The sequence below is a fragment of the Pongo abelii genome, chromosome 13 (assembly GCF_028885655.2).
Source record: "Pongo abelii isolate AG06213 chromosome 13, NHGRI_mPonAbe1-v2.0_pri, whole genome shotgun sequence".
Classification (NCBI taxonomy): domain Eukaryota; kingdom Metazoa; phylum Chordata; class Mammalia; order Primates; family Hominidae; genus Pongo; species Pongo abelii.
Genome location: NC_071998.2, coordinates 104,617,968 through 104,636,729, shown reverse-complemented (window position 1 = coordinate 104,636,729; position 18,762 = coordinate 104,617,968). Strand labels below are relative to the sequence as shown.

General features: G+C 46.2%; 1 protein-coding gene across 3 annotated transcripts in view; it reads right to left on the bottom strand.

The window, feature by feature from the left end:
* RGS3 (regulator of G protein signaling 3) overlaps positions 1-17,006 on the bottom strand; it is a 136,778-nt gene extending 119,772 nt beyond the window's left edge. The window contains exons 1-2 of one of the 3 annotated variants that reach the window (XM_002820128.5): positions 16,852-17,006; positions 16,510-16,690 (exon numbers count right to left, since the gene is read on the bottom strand). In XM_002820128.5, coding sequence (XP_002820174.2) covers positions 16,510-16,612 — 103 coding nt within the window. In that variant the 5' untranslated portion in view covers positions 16,613-16,690; positions 16,852-17,006. Of the gene's footprint in view, positions 1-14,805; positions 14,992-16,509; positions 16,691-16,851 lie in introns of those variants that run through there. The other 2 variants (XM_003777433.5, XM_054520483.2) reach the window with 2 other exon arrangements.
* Positions 17,007-18,762: the final 1,756 nt, after the last annotated feature.

Genomic DNA, 18,762 nt, shown 5'->3' with positions numbered 1-18,762 from the left:
ACAGTGATCCCTTCTAGAGAACAGACTAGGAATTGGAGGAGGGTAGTCAAGAGGAATTTCAATCTATCACAATTGTTGTTTTAATAATTTGAATATATCCATGAACTACAGCACTTCTATAATTAAAAAGAAAGAAAAGAGGAAACAAAGGAAGAAGGAAAGAGGCAGGAGAAAGGAGGGGAGGAAGAGATAGAGCAGGGAGGAAGGGAAGAGAACAGGGAGGGAGGGGACATGTAAAGAGAACAGAAGGACGAGGCTGGAAGGCAGGGCAAGAATGCGTGGCCGGGTGAGGTTTATCCCCTGGCTTTTCCCATTTTTGTTTAAATTTTTTAAAAAAAGAAAAAACAGGACAAAACTTCAGGTCATCCTCACAGACACCCAATGGCCTCCAGCCAAGACAGAGAAGAGAGAGGGTCACACTCCTCTTCCTCGGTGACATCGAAAATGTTCTCTCAGTCCAGTAGACTTTCCCTGGGACCTCAAAAAGCTGCTGAACTCAGTCCACCCCATGGACAGGCACTGGAGACATCAGAAAGCAGGGCAGGGCCATCTACCAGAAAGCCCAGGCATGGCTCCATCTGTGACGACCCTGGCTAGCTGTGCCCTCCCTCTGTTCAGGCACCTGTAGCGATGGGGAGCTTGCTTCCTGCGGTGGGAGCCCTTTCCCTTTTGCAAGAGCTCTGATTGTTCAATGCTGCATCTTATATTAAGCCAACAGTGGCCTCTCAGTAACTTTCATTGCCCGGATCTAGTTCTGCATTCTCTGGGCTCTTTCCTCTAGACCTGAACTCCAAAGTCCTTCCACAATCCCTCACAGCACGGTGAGACATCCCCTTATCTTCCCATCTGGCCAGCTCTGGACATGCCTCTTGAAACTAGGCTGGCGGCTGGGGCTGTGCTTTGTTTCTGGTTAGAGAACAGGTTTGAAGAACCTTCATGTCTCCTAACTCTGCATAAGTCCACCAATCACTGTGACCCAGACATCACTTGGCCCTCATACTTCTGGTGGATAAGCTTCAGTCCCAAGCAATTCAGGCTCCCGCAAACCCTAGTCCAGCCCTTCATCCATCAGAAATATCTGCAGTTCTCCTGTCCAGGACCCGGATCTCAGAAGCCCAGGAATCCTGTTTCAGTTCCAGCCCTAACTGCCCTCTTCTTTCAGGATCACAGTGGCCATGGATGTGAGGTGGAGCTAATAACAGGGGTTCTGGCACTCTCCAAGCTGTGATCAGATAACGCTGGCGGGTGAGGAGGACTCCTTGGATGAAAGGCACCGGGAGAACTGACGGTATCATTATCTCAAAGTCTGAGCAATTACTTCATTGTGGCTCCCTAGAGCTGAGAAACCTATGAAAACTGTGCCCGATCTAGTGTGGGGTGGGAGAGAGAGAGGTTTGGAAACAGGCAAACGAAGCCAGCAGTCATGGGTTGAATTTCACCAACTCAAAGACACCTATGTTTAACATGAAACATTTTTTCTGAAACTACTACCTGTGCAAAGCCAGCTCTGGCACAAACATGCTTGGATCCGAAAGCCACAGGAACCCCTGTGCTCCACAACACCTATCACCTAACTAACAGTGGCCCTTTGCCCAGAAGTCAGGATCAAGAAATCTCCAGACACAAATGGTCACTAATTCCATTTAGCAAATATTTGCTGGGCATCTGCACGAGGCTGGGCAGGGGCCTGCCCTCACAGGGCTCACAGCCCAGTGGCGAGGACAGGGACTTGGGCAAGGCCAAGTGAGAAGCTGGAGGCTGACAAAGGCCCAGGGGCAAAGGCTGACTCGGGATTGAGACGAGTTTGCACCACACTGCACTGCTGCCGTTCCAGGCCCTGCCAGCCAGGGGCTTCTCAGGAAGGCCAGGGTGCCCTGTACCCTGTTACAGCAGAGAAACCAAACCCAGCAGACCAGACTCCAGGCTCCCCAGGCCAGGACACACCTGCCCCAGTTCACAAGATCCCTCCCTCAGCCATGCCTGCCCCCTCCTTCCCCCCATCAGGCTACTCCACCAAATGTCTGACTCACAGGCCCCTGAAGTCATCTTGTCCAGTCTCCTCATTTTGTAGCCAGAACAGTCATGCCTGAGATGGAAGGTGATTTGCTCTGGGCCCAGAGAATCCAGAGCCAGAGATTAGAACTCTACCCCCACTCCAGCACTCTTTCCTGTGCACAGTCTTCTGGAACACCCACAGCCCTCTAGCATGCACCTCTTCTACTGTGCCCGCTGCGTTTGCCAACACAACCTTCAAATTCAGAGGTAGAGAGAACCATCAGGGACAGCACCAGGTGCCACAGCTTTTCTCAAGAAACAAAGAGGTTAGCTGGGCACAGTGGCACATCCTATAGTCCCAGCTGCTTGGGAGGCTGAGGTGGGAGGACCACTTGAATCCAGGAGGTTGAGCCTGCAGTGAACCATGATCACACCACTGCACTCTAGCCTGGACCTTGGGGAACAGTGTGAGACCTGTCTCAAAGGAAAAAAAAGAAAATGAAAAAAAATAGAGGGCAGCCTCCTAGAAATGTCTCCAATCTAGAGAAAGAAACCTCCAGGTGAAGGGGAAGTAGGGCTGAATCCCTGGAGTCTTCAGCTCACCGAGGCACCAGCTAATTTGGCATCCTTTCAGAACACCCCCCCCAACCTCCCTCCACAGATACATACCCTATGTACTGTTCTGAAATTTGCTTGTTCCTTTAAAAACTTGTCTTTATGGGGTGTGGTGGCTCATGCCTGTAATTCCAGCACTTTGGGAGGCTGAGGTGGGAGGATCGCTTGAGCCCAGGAGTTTGAGATCAACCTGGACAATATAGCAAGAGCCCTTCTCTACAAAAAATTAATTAAAAAAATAGCCAGGCACCGTGGTGTGTGCCTGTAGTCTCAGCTACTTGGGAGGTTGAGGCAGGAGGATTGCTTGAGCCCAGGAGGTCGAAGCTGTAGTGAGCTATGATTGCACGACTGCACTCCAGCCTGGGTGATAGAGCCAGACCCTGCCTCAAAAAACAAAAACCTAAAACTTTTCTCAATAATATTCCCGACCCTACACCTCTGGTTTTTTCAACACTCCCCATTCCTCCCTAGAAGCGGGGAGCATTCAGGCTAAAGGGCTTGAAGTCATCCTCATCGAGGTTGGGCAGGGCCCTTGGACAGGGCATGTCCCCTGTTCCCATGAGACTGCAGTGGGCACCAACACTATGTGTAAAAGGTGGTGGTGATGGATGCCCAGAGAGGCTGCAAGTGTGTACCAGGGCCCAGAGCCAAAGGGAGAATAGACAGGGCCCCATATGGCAGGAAAAATACTGGATGGGAGTGAGCTTCAGAAAGCCTGGAAAAGGCAACAAACCCAAATTCTGCTGGGCACAGGACTTGAAGGGCTCAGACTTACTGGGCACTTTTAAATGGATGTGGACACCAGCTAAAAAAATTCAATCTGGCAGACAATACTCAGTAGAGAACCACAGATGAACTCTAACCCACAGGCCACAGTCAGAAAGAGACATACTCTGAAAATAAAGGAAGTAGATGGGGACTGCACACCTCTGCTAGACTCAGGGATCAGCCGGAATGTGCCCCAGCGGGAGCCCATGCCACCCTGAGATGTGCAGAGAATACATCTATGATGGACTTGCCTGGCTAGCATGAAGCAGCAGGCATCCTAAAATCCAATTCACCCCAGAAGCCGCTGCCCATTTAAGAACTGTCACATGTTAAAAGCTACAGGAAGGGTGATGATATCCAAACAAACATACGAAGGCAGTTGGGTCTACATGGAGCCTAGCCAGTCGCTAACACCCACAGATTTCCCCTCCATTTACGAGGACACGTCTGTACTCAAGTCTTCCTCGCAGGAGGGAGGGAGCCCAGCCAGACGCCAGGCACGCCCTCTCTCTGTAGTCTTCAGCTGCCTCATCCACACCCCAGCCCTGATCCAGGCTCAGAAAGAGTGAAGCGTGTGTTTACCAATTTCACTGCCTGCTTGATCTAAGGGAGAAATGGTAGGCTGTAGTGGCACTGGGAAACAGGCAGCCACACAGCTCTACGGACATAACCCATGAGAATTTCCCATCGCTACTGTGTTAAAAGAAGGGGAACCTTGAGTTCCATTCAAAAAAGTGGCCCTGGTTTGCGAAGGTGAGGACATAGGACTCACAGCGCTGGGATAAAAGTTGTGATGGGTCAGTTCAATCCCCTGGCCTCTGCTTCCTGTGAAAGCTGATATTAATGTAGTTTCCCAAGCTCTTTTTCCTTCCAGAAGGAGATTGCTCTGGTCAGCATAAGTCTTCTAGTCTACTCAGAAATTCTATTTTTCAGCATAAACTAATAAATTAGCATTCAGGTCTCTTGATAATTTAGATTTCCTTGGATCACTCACAAGGGATTCTAGGTCCATCCTGGGCAAGCTGGTAAAATAAAACTCCTGAATCTACTGCAGTCAGCATCTAATCTTGGCTAGCAGTCCTGTGGGGGCTCAGATCCAAACATCCTACAGGATTCACACACATCTCAACCCAGAGTTCAGGGCCATAGTGAACTACCAGGCTAGGCACACACGTGAAGAGAACAAAGTCAATGTTTCTTAGATGTTTACTAGGTACTCAGCACTTTACTATAAGCTTTTTATTTCTTTTACTCCTCACAATAACTCCATGAAATGTTTACTACTTTTATCCCAATTTACAGGCAAGGAAGCTGAAGATTATTAAGAGGTAAATAGGTTGGCTGGGCGTGGTGGCTCACAACTGTAATCCCAACACTTTGGGAGGCTGAGGCAGGATGAACACTTGAGGCCAGGAGTTTGAGACCAGTCTGGGCAACATAGCAAGACTCTGTCTCTCCAAAAATGTTTTTTTTTTTTAATTAGCCAGACATGGTGGTGTGCATCTGTAGTCCTAGCTACTCAGGAGGCTGAGGTGGGAGGATCACCGGAGCCCAGGAGGCTGAGACTGCAGTTAGCCGTGATCACACCACTGCACTCCAGCCTGGGCAACAGAGTGAAACCCCAGCTCCCAAAAAAAAAAAAAAAAAAAAAAAAAAAGAGCTAAAACAGGTTGTCCAAATCACACAGCTAGTAAATGGCAGAGCTGGGGTTTGCATTTAGGCAGTCCAGGGCCCCCACTGTTAGCCTCTCTATACCTATGATGGGTTTAAAATTTGTCCCCGAAGTCTTTGATACCCTTCCTTTCAAGAGATGAAGCCTAGTTCCTCCCTTCAGACATGGGCTGGACTTATTGACTTGCTTCTAACAAATACAAGTGGTGGAAATTACAATGGATGACTTTCAACATTAGGATATTAAAGGTATTATGAGTTCCTTCTTTTTTAACAGCTGTATTGGGATATAATTAACATATCATACATTTCATCGATTTTGTTTATTATTGAGATGGAGTCTCACTCTGTCGCCCAGGCTGGAGTGCAATGACGTGATCTCAGCTCACTGCAACCTCTGCCTCTCAGGTTCAAGTTATTCTCCTGTCTCAGCCTCCTGAGTAGCTGGGATTACAGGCATGCACCACCCACACCTGGCTAATTTTTTGTATTTTTAGTACAGACAGAGTTTCACCATGTTGGCCAGGCTGCTCTCGAACTCCTGACCTTAGATGATCCACCCGCCTCGGCCTCCCAAAGTGCTGGCATTGAGCCACCATGCCCGGCCACACTTCACCAATTTAAAGCATGTGATTTTCTTTTAGTATATTCACAGGATTCTGTAATCAATCACCTCTATCTAATTTTAGAACATTTTCATCCTCTCCTAAAAGAAATCCCATACTCTTTCACAGTCACACCCTATTCCCTTCTTCCCTCAGCCCCTGTCAACCACTAATCTGCTTTCTGTCTCTAAGGACTTGCCTATTCTGGATACTTATGTAAATAGAATCACACAAAACATGGTCTTTTGTGATTGACTTCTTTCACTTAACACAATGTTTTCAAGGTTCACCCATATTGTAGCACATATCAGTATTTTATTCCCTTTGTGGCCAAATAATATTCCATTGTATGGATATACCACATTTTGTTTATCCACTCATCTGGTGATTGATATTTCGGGTTATTTCGACTTTTTGGCTATTATGAATATGTGTGTTATGAATATGCTGTTATGAACGTGTGTGTGTACATATGTTTGTGTGAGCATGTGTTTTCATTCCTCTTGGATTTATACCTAAGAGTGGAATTAAGCCGGGTGCGGTGGCTCACGCCTGTAATCTCAGCACTTTGGGAGGCCAAGTTGGGCGGATCATGAGGTCAGGAGATCAAGACCAACCTGGCTAACATGGTGAAACCCCGTCTCTACTAAAAATACAAAAAAAAAATTAGCCGGGCGTGGTGGCGGGCGCCTGTAGTCCCAGCTACTTGGGAGGCTGAGGCAGGAGAATGGCATGAACCAGGGAGACAGAGCTTGCAGTGAGCAGAGATCGCACCACTGCACTCCAGCCTGGGCAACAGAGCAAGACTCCGTCTCACAAAAAAAAAAAAGAGTGGAATTGCTGGGTCAAATGGTAACTCTACATTTAACTGTTTGAGGAACTGCCAAACTTTTCCAAAGTGGTTGCACCATTTGACTTTCCGGCCGGCAATGTACAAGGGTTCCAATTTCCCTTCAACTTCTTCAACGCCTGTTATTGTCTCTTTTTTTATTATAGTCATTCTAGTATAATAGTATCTCATTGTGGTTTTGATTTGCATTTCCCTGATAACTAATGACACTGAGTATTTTTTCATGTGTTTTTAGCAATTTTTCTTTGGAAAAAAAATGTCTATTCAAATCCTTTATCCATTTTGAACTGGGTTACTCATCTTTTTATGGGAGTTCTTTCTTGCTTTCATTTTTGTATCACTTGCCTAGAGGGAAGCCAGCTGCCATATAATAAGGAAGCTCAAGCAATCCTACGAAGAGGTCCTTGCAATAAGAAACAGAAGCCTCCTAATTACAGGTAGCAAGGAAATGAGGCCTCCTGCCGAGAGCCATGTGAATGAGCCATCTTGGAAAGGGACCCTTCAGCCCCAGTAATGCCTGCTCGGACAACTGCAGGTAGGCAGGCAGGCAGGGAGAAAGGAAGGAGGGATGGAGAGAGGGAGCGGGGGGAGGAAGGGACGGAAGAGGCAGGGAGGGAGGAGAAAAGGAGGGAGAGAGGCAGAAAGGGAGGAAAAAAAACAAAAACCAACTCAAAAAGCTTAGAAAACATATGTAAGGGACTTCCATTTCTGGGATGACAGATCCACTGAGGAAAACTAGAAATGCTAAACAAAATATGTTAAAGGATCTTCTTAGATAAACAACATGAGAGAGAGGAGCTACCAGGCAGGATCTAGGGGGACGGAGGACTGTAGAAGGAAGCCTAGTGTTTTTCTGGGCTAATTTTCTCCTGGGGTGTTTTCAAATTCCAGAGGGCTGATTGAGAGATCAAGAGGCTGAGTGAGTTTCTGCCTGCCTCTCAGGGCTAGAGGAATAGGAACTAGGGACCAGGGCCCACCAAGAAGCAGGGTTCTTCTGAGCCCCATCTTTTGTGTAAGGACCCTGAAGGGTTGCTCCATAGGAATAGGGTGAACTGTAATCAGACACAGCTCCTCCAGGGACTACAGCTCGACTTCAAGTATTCTCAGTCCTAACACTGAATTAAGACTATCCCAGTGACCCTAAGCACCTGACAAACAAACAAAGATTTTTTGAAGGAAAATATCATCCTAGGTCTGCATTGAGAAGAAAATAATAAGAAGAAGAACAACTCTGTGCCTGTACTGTTTGTTTGTTGTTTGTTTGTTTTGAGTCAGGGTCTCACTCTGTCACCCAGGCTAGGGTACAGTGTCACAATCATAGCTCACTGTAGTCTTGACCTCCTAGGCTCAAGTGATCCTCCTGCCTCAGCCTCCCAAGTAGCTAGGACCACAGGTGCACACCATCATGCCCAGCTAATTTTTTTATTTTTTGTAGAGACGAGCTCTCACTACGTTGCCCAGGCTGGTCTCGAACTTCTGGGCTCGAGTGATCCTTCTGCCTCAGCCTCCCAAAGTGCTGGGATTATAAGCATGGGCCACTCACCACTCCCAGCCATGTGCCTATTCTTTGTAGCAGACACAGCATGCCTACAATGTAGATCCAAAAAGGTTGAAAGAAAAAGGATGGAAAAAGATATGTCAGGCAAATATTAACTGAAAGAAGCCTGGGTAACTATGTTAATATCAGGAAAAGTAGACTTTATCCCTACTAGAAATAAAGAAGACTTCATAACAGTAATAGACTTCATAATAAAAATTTCAGCTCACCAGAAAGATAATAATTCTAAATCTGTATGTTGTTAATATAGCTTCAACATACGCAAAGGAAAAACTGACAGAACTGCAATGGGAAATAGACAAATTTACAATCACAGTGGGAATTCTAATACACCTCTCTTAGTAACTGACAGAGAAAACAGGAAAAATCAACAAGGATACAGAATATTTGAACAATATAAAGAGCAAACTTCACCTAAACTTGACATACACAAAGAACACTGCACCCATTTGCTGCAGAATCCTTTTCAAGTACACAAAGAACATTTATAAAAATTGACTGTCTTTGGGAGGCCAAGGCAGGTTGATCATCTGAGGTCAGGAGTTCGAGACCAGTGTGGCCAACATGGTAAAACCCCATCTCTACTAAAAATACAAAAATTAGCCATGCATGGTAGTGGGCACCTGTAATCCCAGCTACATGGGAGACTGAGCCAGGAGAATCGCTTGAACCCAGGAAGGGGAGGCTGCAGTGAGTTTACATTGTGCCATTGCACTCTAGCCTGGTGACAGAGTGAGACTCAGTCTCGAAACAACAACAACAAAAAAACTAACTCTATGCTGAGCTATCAAGTAAATCTTGACGAATTTCAAGGAATGAAAAGGATGGAGAGTATATTCTCTGACTAAAATGCAAAGTAAATATAAAAATATTATCAGAAAATCCCCAATATTTAGAAATTTAGAAATATACTTCTAACTAACCCAAGGATTGAAAAAGAAATGACAATGAAAATTAGAAAATATTTTGAAGTAAATGATAAAGAAAAAAACTACATTATCAACATGAGTCTTCTAAATACGAGAAATGTTCAATTTTTGACTCTGGTGAAAGTTACAAAGGTATTTTCTTTGTGATAAGTCACTGGATTGCACATTATTTGGGGGACACTTTTCTGTCTGTGTGTGTAATATTTCAAAATTTTTTAAATGTTTAAAAAGAACATACAAAGCAGAATGGGAAAAGAGGACAAAGGGCTATCTACAGGCCAGAAACTTTAAGGAATTTCTGAAAGCTCCCGAGCAGATGGACTCTGAATGACAGAAAAGCCAATAAATGCTGAGGAGTATGACCAGCAAATGATGAGCTCCTGAGAAACAGTTGGATAGGTTTCCCCAGCCATGCCAGGGAATCTCCCAGGCTCAGAGCAGCGGGACTGGAAACACGTGCCAGCCAGGGGTAGCTGGCAGGGACACATTGAAGGCCTCCAGCTCAGGGCCTGACCGTGCACTGCCCAACACACCACGCAGCTGGCTGACATCTGTTCCCAAGCTTCACTCTCACTACAGAAAATGAATTATTTATCTCCATGGCTTTTAAAGAGAGGCAGAGAAAGGAGTGAAACAGGCCCCAGCTAACATTGTACCAACACAACAAACATGAGGCAAAAAAAAAAAAAAAAATGCCGAGCAAATCAATGACACTCCTAAGTCTACTCTGCCTCCAGAACCACATCTTCCCAACTTCCCTCTGGCAAATCAGGGACTCCAGGCAGTCCTCTAGAGCCTGGATTTAGAGCTGCTCCTGACAGCTTTCATTTTGCAGGTTCATAGGGGGCTGGCATTTCTAAAGAGAGGTGCGTTGTGTCACCCAATGTCCACAGCCACCTGCAGACCTCAGAACATGTCCAGCTTGCCCATCATCTCCAGACCCAGATGCCCTGCAAAAAAGGCAACCTGTTCTCTCTCCTGACCACTCACCATATCCAGGTGACTAGAGATCCCAAGCAAGTTAAAATGTGGTTCTGAGACCCCAGGTAAGTTAATAATTTGCTTCATCAGTCAAACTAATAAGTTGGTATCCCTTCAAGATGATATTTTAAAACTATCTATTCAACATTTTTGTGAACTTGGGTTTTTTTATTTTCTATATAAAACATGCCTAAAATTCATATGGAAATTCAAGGGACCCAGTACAGCCAAAATGATCTTGAAAGAGAAGAACAAAATTGGAGGATTTACACAACCTGATTTCAAAATGTACTACAAAGCAACAGTAATCAAGACAGTATGATACTGGAATGATAATAGACAGATAGATCAATGGAATAGAATTGAGAGCCTAGAAATAAGCCGTGGGTCTATGGGCAATTGATTTTCAATAAAGGTACCAAGATCATCCAATAGAGAAATAATGGTATTTTCAACAAATGATACTGGGACAACTGGATAGCCACACAAAAGAATGAAGTTGAACTATTACCTCATACCATACACAAAAATTAACTCAAAGTGGATCAAAGATCTAAAGATAAGAGTCAAAACTATAAAACTCTTAGAAGATAACATACAGGTAGATCTCTTGGTAACTGACAGAACCTTAGATTTGGCAGTGAATTCTGAGATATAACACAAAGTACAAGTAACAAAAGATAAAGTCAATTGAACTTCATCAAAATTAAAAATGTTTGGGGTTCTGGCTGGGCACAGTGGTTCATGCCTATAATCCCAGCACTTTGGGGGGCCAAGGCAGGAGATCGCTTGAGTCCATGAGTTCAAGACTAGCCTGGGCAACATAGGGAAACCTCATCTCTACAAAAAGTTTTTTTTACAGAAGAAAAATCAGCCAGACATGGTGGCACATGTCTGTATTACCAGCTACTCAGGAGGCTGAAGTGGGAGGATCGCTTGGGCACGGAGATTGAGTCTGCATGGTCAAAGGGGAGCCATGATCATGCCACTGCACTCCAGCCTGGGCAACAGAGCAAGACCCCATCCCAAAAAAAAGTTTGGGATTCAATGAGCACTATCAAGAAAGTGAAAAAAACTCACAGATTGAGAGAAAATATTTGGAAATCACATATCTGTTAAGGAGCTTGCATCTAGAATATATAAAGAAATCTTACAACTCAATAATAACAAGACAAAAAGCCCAATTTTAAAATGAACAAAAGATCTGAATACATTCTTCTCCAAAGAAGATATATAAATAATGAGCACATGAAAAAATGTTCAACATCACGGGTCATCAGGAAAATGCAAATCGAAACTATAATGAGTATCAATTCACACCCGCTAGGATAGGTAGAATTAAAAAGTCAGATAATAAGTTTTGGTAAGGATGCGGAAAAACCAAAACCCACATACACTGCTGATGGGAACATAAAATGATACACCTACGTTGGAAAAGAGTTTGGTAGTTCCCTAAATAGTTAAACAGAGTTACCATAGGACTCAGCAAATCTACTCCTAGGTATATACTGTGTGTATATGAAGAGAAATGAAAACATTTGTCCACACAAAAACTTGTTCACAAATGTTCATGGCAGTATTATTCATAACAGTCAAAAGGGAGAAACAACCAAAATATTTATCACCAGATGAATAAATTTTTAAAATGTGGTATATCCATACAATGAATACTATTCAGCCATAAAAATGAATGGAGTACTGATATCTGCTACAACATGGGTTAAACTTGAAAACATTATGCTAAGTGAAAGAAGTCAGTCACAAAAAAAAATATGATTCCATTTATATGAAATGTCCAGAATAGGCAAATCTACAGAGACAGAGAATAGACTAGTGATTGCTTAGGGCAATAGACAAGGGAGGATGGTACAAGCTAAAGAGCATAATGTCTCTTTTTGAGGGAATGAAAATGTTCTAAAATTGTGATAATAGTTATACATCTCTGTGAATATACTAAAAACCATTGAATTGTATGGTTTAAATGAGTGAATTGTATATATCTGAATTATATCTCAATAAAGCTCTTATAAGAAAAATCAGCAAATATCCTAATCAAAATAAAATATATAATCCTGGAGAAAAATACTATGTATACCTATAATGACTTCAAATTACATCAGTTTTCACAATAAAGAAAAAAAATCCCTCTAGAGTAGCTGGGTCCTAGCCTCAGCTTGCCTACTCCCTTCCCCTGAAGTAAGGCCACCTCCTCAGAAGGCAGTGTCCTTCAATTAATGTCACTTGAACATACCCCTTTTGGGGAACAAGGGGTTGTGTTCATGTGCACACACAAATACATATATCATGCAGTACTCTCCCCAAAGGGAATTCTGATCAAAACAGTTTTGTCTCTTTATATTTCCATAGATGATTATGCTCCCTTTACATGTCTGTGCTCAGGAAACTACCAGCTAAGCAACATCTTCATCTGGTTCTACCAAGGCAAAGCTCACTGTAGAAGGCCAGGGGCTACCTACTATGCTAAGGAAAGGCCAGTGAACTGAGAAAAAACTTAGCCAAAACCTTCACAGTAAAAGTGGTCCCGATTGCTACCAAAACTGACTCTGAATCCATAGCTTCCTAACCTGGATGACAGTCTGAACACTCTGTGGCTTCTTAAATGTTCATATTCTCAGGCTCCACCCCAGACCTATTAAACCAGAGTCTCCAGAAGAAGATTCTAGGAATCTGTGTATTTTTAACAGGCTCCCCACATGCTTCTGATGTTTGGCAAGGTTTGGAAACCACTGATAGGAATCTTTGCTCATAAGCAGATCAGCGAAGATCACAGTGGATAAAGAAAATCAGCAGCCTGAAAGAGGGGCACCACGACAAATGGCACCCAAGGAAACAGAGCCAGCGCAGGAAACAGGAGAGAATTTCTCAAATGCTCTCATGAGCATCCTCAGAGAGATGTGAGAGGAGCCTGCACAAATAAGAGCAGGTGGCTTCCCACCCCACCCAGGCTCCTGCCTGCCTCCTGCACACTCAGGTCACAGTCACTTGTTAAAGCAGCAACCTTCCCTGATACCCATTGGACTCAGCCCTGAGGCCATGGCTGGGCAGGAAGATCCACTCCCTGCTTGGCCTGAACCCTCCCCAACTTCCCAGATCTGGCAGGGAGATTAATCCAATAGAAGAACATGGACCGATGCAAGGAAATATTCACATCGGGCCACTAAGGGAAACATATGGGTTACAAAATTGTCCATACAAACTTGATCTCAATTGTGTTGAAATCTGACCCCTAAATACACACACGCACACACACACACATACACACACAGAAATAGGTGTGGAAATAAGCATGGGAGGATATAAATCAGAAAGTTAACAGTGGTCTCCCTGGGAAGTCAGATTACAAGTGATTTTCACTTTCTTCTTTTCACTAAGTTTTCAGCAGTAAACACATGTAACCATGATAATAAGGAGGAAAAAAGCAAACATATTTTTACTTTTTAATCAAGACACAGCTAAGGTAAGAGGGCCTCACAGCTCCCTGACACCCTTTCCTGACCAGTCCTACCCCAGCCAATACAGATCATCCTGGAAACCACCCTTGTCTCACAGAGCCCTGCATCCCAATGGGGTTAGCAGGAATTGCCTCCTAGGCTGGGGCATTAAGTGAGATAATGCAGGTAAAACACTTGGCATAAGGAATGGCAATGGCAAGTTCTCAACAAATGATGGCTAGTTAATTGCCCTTTATCGTCCACCAACTAGACCAGTGAATTCCTGCTGCCAGACGTCAGGCAATTTCCAGAGGCCAAGCCACTGCTCTTCCATCATTCCCTCTACCCCTAAGGAAAAAAAGCAGGTTGTGGAAAAGCAAATATGTTGAGCAGGAGTAAGCCTGAAAACAGAAGAGCCAGGAACCCAGGGAGGGACCAAACTCCTTGGGCACTCTGTCTTTGAAGGCTGGGCAATGTCCAGTTATGTTTCAGTAATAGCCCCAACCTTTAGAAGGAAATTGTATGCAAGTTCAAACAAAAATGCGCTGGACAGGTCATCTCTGGAAGGCTTGAGCTCAGCTACGAACTCTGCCACTGGCTCATGGAAGATCTCTTGGTTTCAAGTCTTCACAGAGGAAAAATAACCCCTCTCCACAGAGAGTTGCAGGACCAGTGAGGAAATGAAGGGTTACCCTCTAGGGTAGGGTTGTTCCCTTTACTATGGCGGTAGTTTGCCCAGGCCTTTGGGCAGCTGCCACCCAGCTGTTATTTGGGGGAACTCAGTCTGCTACCTAGGGGCTTGGGAGTGAAGCCTACTGTTCATTTCTTTCCACCTCAAACCCTGAGGCAGCCCTGGGACCCTCCTAAGGGATTGTTCTTTCTTGGAGGAGGGAAGTCTCCCATGTCCAGTGTGGCTCAGATACTCAACACAGTCAGATTGCAGCCTCCCCACAAGGCAGCAGGGCCAAAGGGCCCAGCACCTGGCCACTCCCTGAGCCAAAGGAAAGTGGGTGAATGAGATCTCCAGTTGCTATAACAAGACCTTGATTTAACCTGAGCTGCTTGCTAATGAGAAACTCCGTGGTGACAACCCAGGTCTCTGAAAGATTAAGTACAGCGTGATTATTCCAGCCAAGTGAGGCAGAACCAACCGCAGTTGGCACCCATGGCCGGGCAGCAGGTGGTGTCCAGCAGCTTGCTTGGACTGAGCCTGTGCCCTGAGCCCCTCCTGGGCAGTCACAGGAGAAAGGGGCCAGAGAAGGTGCCCCTAGATAGAAAGAGCACCTGCTCCCAGCCTGCCCTGTCACCACGAGGGCCTGCGTTTCTGGGCGCTGGGAGCAGGGTGAAGCAGCCCCTGCCGCCAGCCCCAGCGGGCACTTACCAAAGGTGGTGAGGTAGAAGGACAAGTCCGGATGGGCACGCCGGCTCCCGAGGGAGACGCGGTGCAGGGAGCGCTCCATGGCGTCCCACTGCGACCCGGACAGGAGCGCCGGCAACCCGAGGCGGCTGTGTTGCTCCCCAGTAACCGAGGCAGCAGGCTCACCGCCCCCTGCGCCGGAGTCTCCAGGGCGGGAGGAGCGCGAGCGTGAGGTACGGCTGCCCCGCGCGTTGGAACGGCCCGGGCGCGCCCGGCCCTGATTGGCCCGCGCGGGTTTGAATGGGGAGAGTTCCACCTGCCGGAGCAGAGCTGGGCCAGGGTGGGGGAGGCGGCGCCGCCGACCCGCGCTGAGCAGAGAGGGCAGCCACCCAAGAAGCCAGCAGGATGGTGCGGCCACCCCGGGGATCCCGGCCCCAGCACCGCGCTCCCGGTTGGAAAGGCCAGTCCCACGAGAAGCCCCAGTCCAGGGTGCCCACTCTGGGCAGGCTTGGCCTCCTCCTCCAGCTCTCCTAGACCAGCAATTAGTCGAGTTTATAACCTGCTTTGAAGCTCAGGCCTATAATCATTAGATCCAAGCAAAGGCAAAGGAGCACCCGATGGTCCAGGGCAGTGAGGTTTGGAAAAGTGTTCTCTGCGCTTGGACAGGTCGCCCCCCACCAAGCTGCATCCTCTTCCCAAACCCTGCGTCCTGGATCACTCTCTTGAGCCTCCTCTTGAACAAGTGCTGCCTGACACGGGTCCGGATGGGAGCAGCTTGCTCCAACCAACCTGATGGCCCCCCGTCCCACAGCCTGATGCCATCGGACAGCAGGACAGGCCCACAGCCTCTGAGAAAGAGGAACGCACAGGAAACGGAGTAGGGTGGGTGAATCCCCCAGCCTGGTGCGGGGAGGCAGAGCTGGAAGGTCAAACCCTGCTTTGCTGCTTTGTCGGCAAACATTTACAGGACACCTCCCGGTAGCAGTTTCACACCAAGACATCTGCTCTGCAAATCTCTGACTGTTGCCACTGTGGGAAGGAAAGCTGTTAGTCTCGTGTAAATCTAAAAATGGGAAGTGTTGGTATTTGTCCCTGTTCCCCAGACTTCATCGCCAAGTGGATATTCGTGGTTCAGTGATCCACTCAAAAACAAGATGGCGAGATGCAAGAGAGAAAGTGGAGAGAAGAGTTATGTGTTGAGTACCAGATGCCAGAGGCTGAGCTGGGCAATTTACACACATTATCTCAGTTAATCTTCACAGTAAGTCTAATAAGTATTAGCCCCAATTTACCAGGAAGAAATCTGAACCTCAGGCAGAGAAGACAGGTGACATGCCCAAGGTTTGCAGAGCTAGGATAGGCAGAGCTGAAATTTGAACCCAGGCCTGTCTGCCCCAAACGCCATTGTCCTATTCTTCCTGGCCTACACATCTGCCCCATGGCCAACAGCAGGTGGAGGGAGCAAATGCCACAGGGTCAGGTGGCCACTAGCGAGGAGCAGAAACTGGAGAAGGAGCCCTGAATCAGCAAACTGGTGATAAGTCACATAAATGCCGTAGGATTGTTTGAGTCCTGGCACTTCGTGAAGTCCTGCCCTGCTCTTTACTGCACCCCCACCCCACCCCGCTCTCCCCCTCCAACCCTGGTTACACACACACATGGTGAACACTGCCTTTAACAAGAGCAGGTCCACTCTCCTAGCCTCAAGCCAGTGACAGATGGACTTACCTGCACCCTGGACTTTGGCGTACGTGATCCTCTTCCTGGCTGGAGAAGTTTGAGTCCACTCATCTTTTCTGGGCAGAGTGATATCAGGGCTTAGCCACTCCATCCAGCCAGGGAATATGGGCAAACTCAGGCTCAAGCCACAGGATGTAGACAGGACACTGAGTGCAGAGATGTGGCAGACCTGCAGGAGCAAGATGGGAGCATGAGTTAGCCATGGCCTGAAGATGCCCCATGCAAGGTGTGTTCACACCCAGGAGGAACTAGAAAGCATGGTGTTCAGGAAACAGAGCAAAGGAAGGCCCACTGGGAAAGGGAAGGTGATGTGACTGAGATGATAGTCACCTCTTCACAACTTTGCCAGGGACCACTGTAGAGCCTTCTCCCAAAGAGGAAACTATCGTGGGCTCCAGAGGCTGTGAGCAACCTGCAGGTGCAACACTCAGGACGGTGAGATCCAGAAGGAGAATTGGGCAGAGGTGTGCTGTCTGAATGTGACCTAGGAGAGAAAAGACTGAGGCCCACACTGGGCACTTACACCCGGTAATGGGAACAAAGATTCCACTGCTTTGTAGGTCCCCTCCTGACTCCTGCCCCACTCAGCAGCTAACCTATTCAGTTGGAAGATTGCAAGGCCAGCCTGATCCTGAGCTGGCCCCTCTGATGGTATCACCTTCACCACCACCAGTAAGGCTCCTTTACTCAGTAGCGTGCTGGAAGCTTCCTTTTCCTAAAAGGACAGGTCGGTCACCCTTTCCTCGAGAGATGGAGGAGAGAGGTGAGTGGGAGCTTGGGCAGGGCACTTCAGGAGAGACCAGCCCTATTAACTCACACTGCTGTCCACAGGCAACATCCAGAAAGGCTCATGATCATGGCCCTGCTTTCCCCAAGAAGACAGGAGAGTTTGACCAAGCCTGGCCTTCTCACATGTCCTGAGCATTCTAGCACCCCCTGGGGCTCTTCCACCTCACACATGTCCACACACAGTCCACACATACATCATCATACCACACACATGATAACAATCATACACTCTGCGCACATACATACACATACCTTAACATATCCCATGTACACACACAGTCACATCATATGCACATATACACATACATAAACACAGTACATACACACCTCACATACATATACAAACATACCCCACACATTATATATGCATCCTATGCATATATGCAAGCACACACATCACACAGACATATGCACACAAAACACATACACTACATATATACCATATTCATATACACAGATTGATTTGAAGCACTTAATAAAGTATCGAGCAATGATTTTAGGCATTTTTTTAAAGACTGACTATATCTGGAAGAATAAGGAATACTTGAGTTTGAAAAGAAGGGACTAAATGGATTTATTTGGGTGCATTTTCACAATAACTCTCAAAGAATCTTAGTGACTTTAAGAGATCATCTAGCCCAATAATAACCAAGAAAACTTCGAAAAATAATAATAAAGGGAACTTGGACTACCAGATGTTAAATGATGTTAAATAATATAAAACTAAAAAGAAAAGACAGATCGATGGAATTAGAGCAGAAAGTTCAAGGGGATAATTTATTTAGAAAATAACAAAGATTTAAAGTGTTTTAACTAAAAATTCATTTCAAAAAGTTAGAAGAGGAATAAACTAATTCAGAAGAAAAAAAAATTTTTTTTTTTTTTGGAGACGGAGTCTCACTCTGTCACTCAGGCTGGATGGAGTGCAGTGGCGCAATCTCGGCTCACTGAAAGCTCCACCTCCTGGGTTCACGCCATTCTCCTGCCTCAGCCCCCCGAGTAGCTGGGACTACAGGCACCCGCCAACACGCCCGGCTAATTTTTTGTATTTTTAGTAGAGACGGGGTTTTACCCGTTAGCCAGGATGGTCTCGATATCCTGACCTTGCGATCCGCCCATCTCAGCTTCCCAAAGTGCTGAGATTACAGGCGTGAGCCACTGCGCCTGGCCAGAAGAAAATTTTAAAAGGAAATAAGGTTAAAGGTGAAATTTATTCTCAAAAAAATAGACTTCAACAATAAGACCAAAGCCTTGTCTCTGAAAAGTTCAGTAAAATAGACCTCTGGCAAAACGTATACAGAAAACCAGAAATAAGCAAGTTTAGGGAAGAGAAAGCCAAAATATACAGGTGATTTTTTTTTTTTTTTTTCTTGAGACAGAGTTTCGCTCTTGTTGCCCAGGCTGGAGTGCAATGGCGCGATCTCTGCTCACTGCAACCTCTGCCTCCCCAGG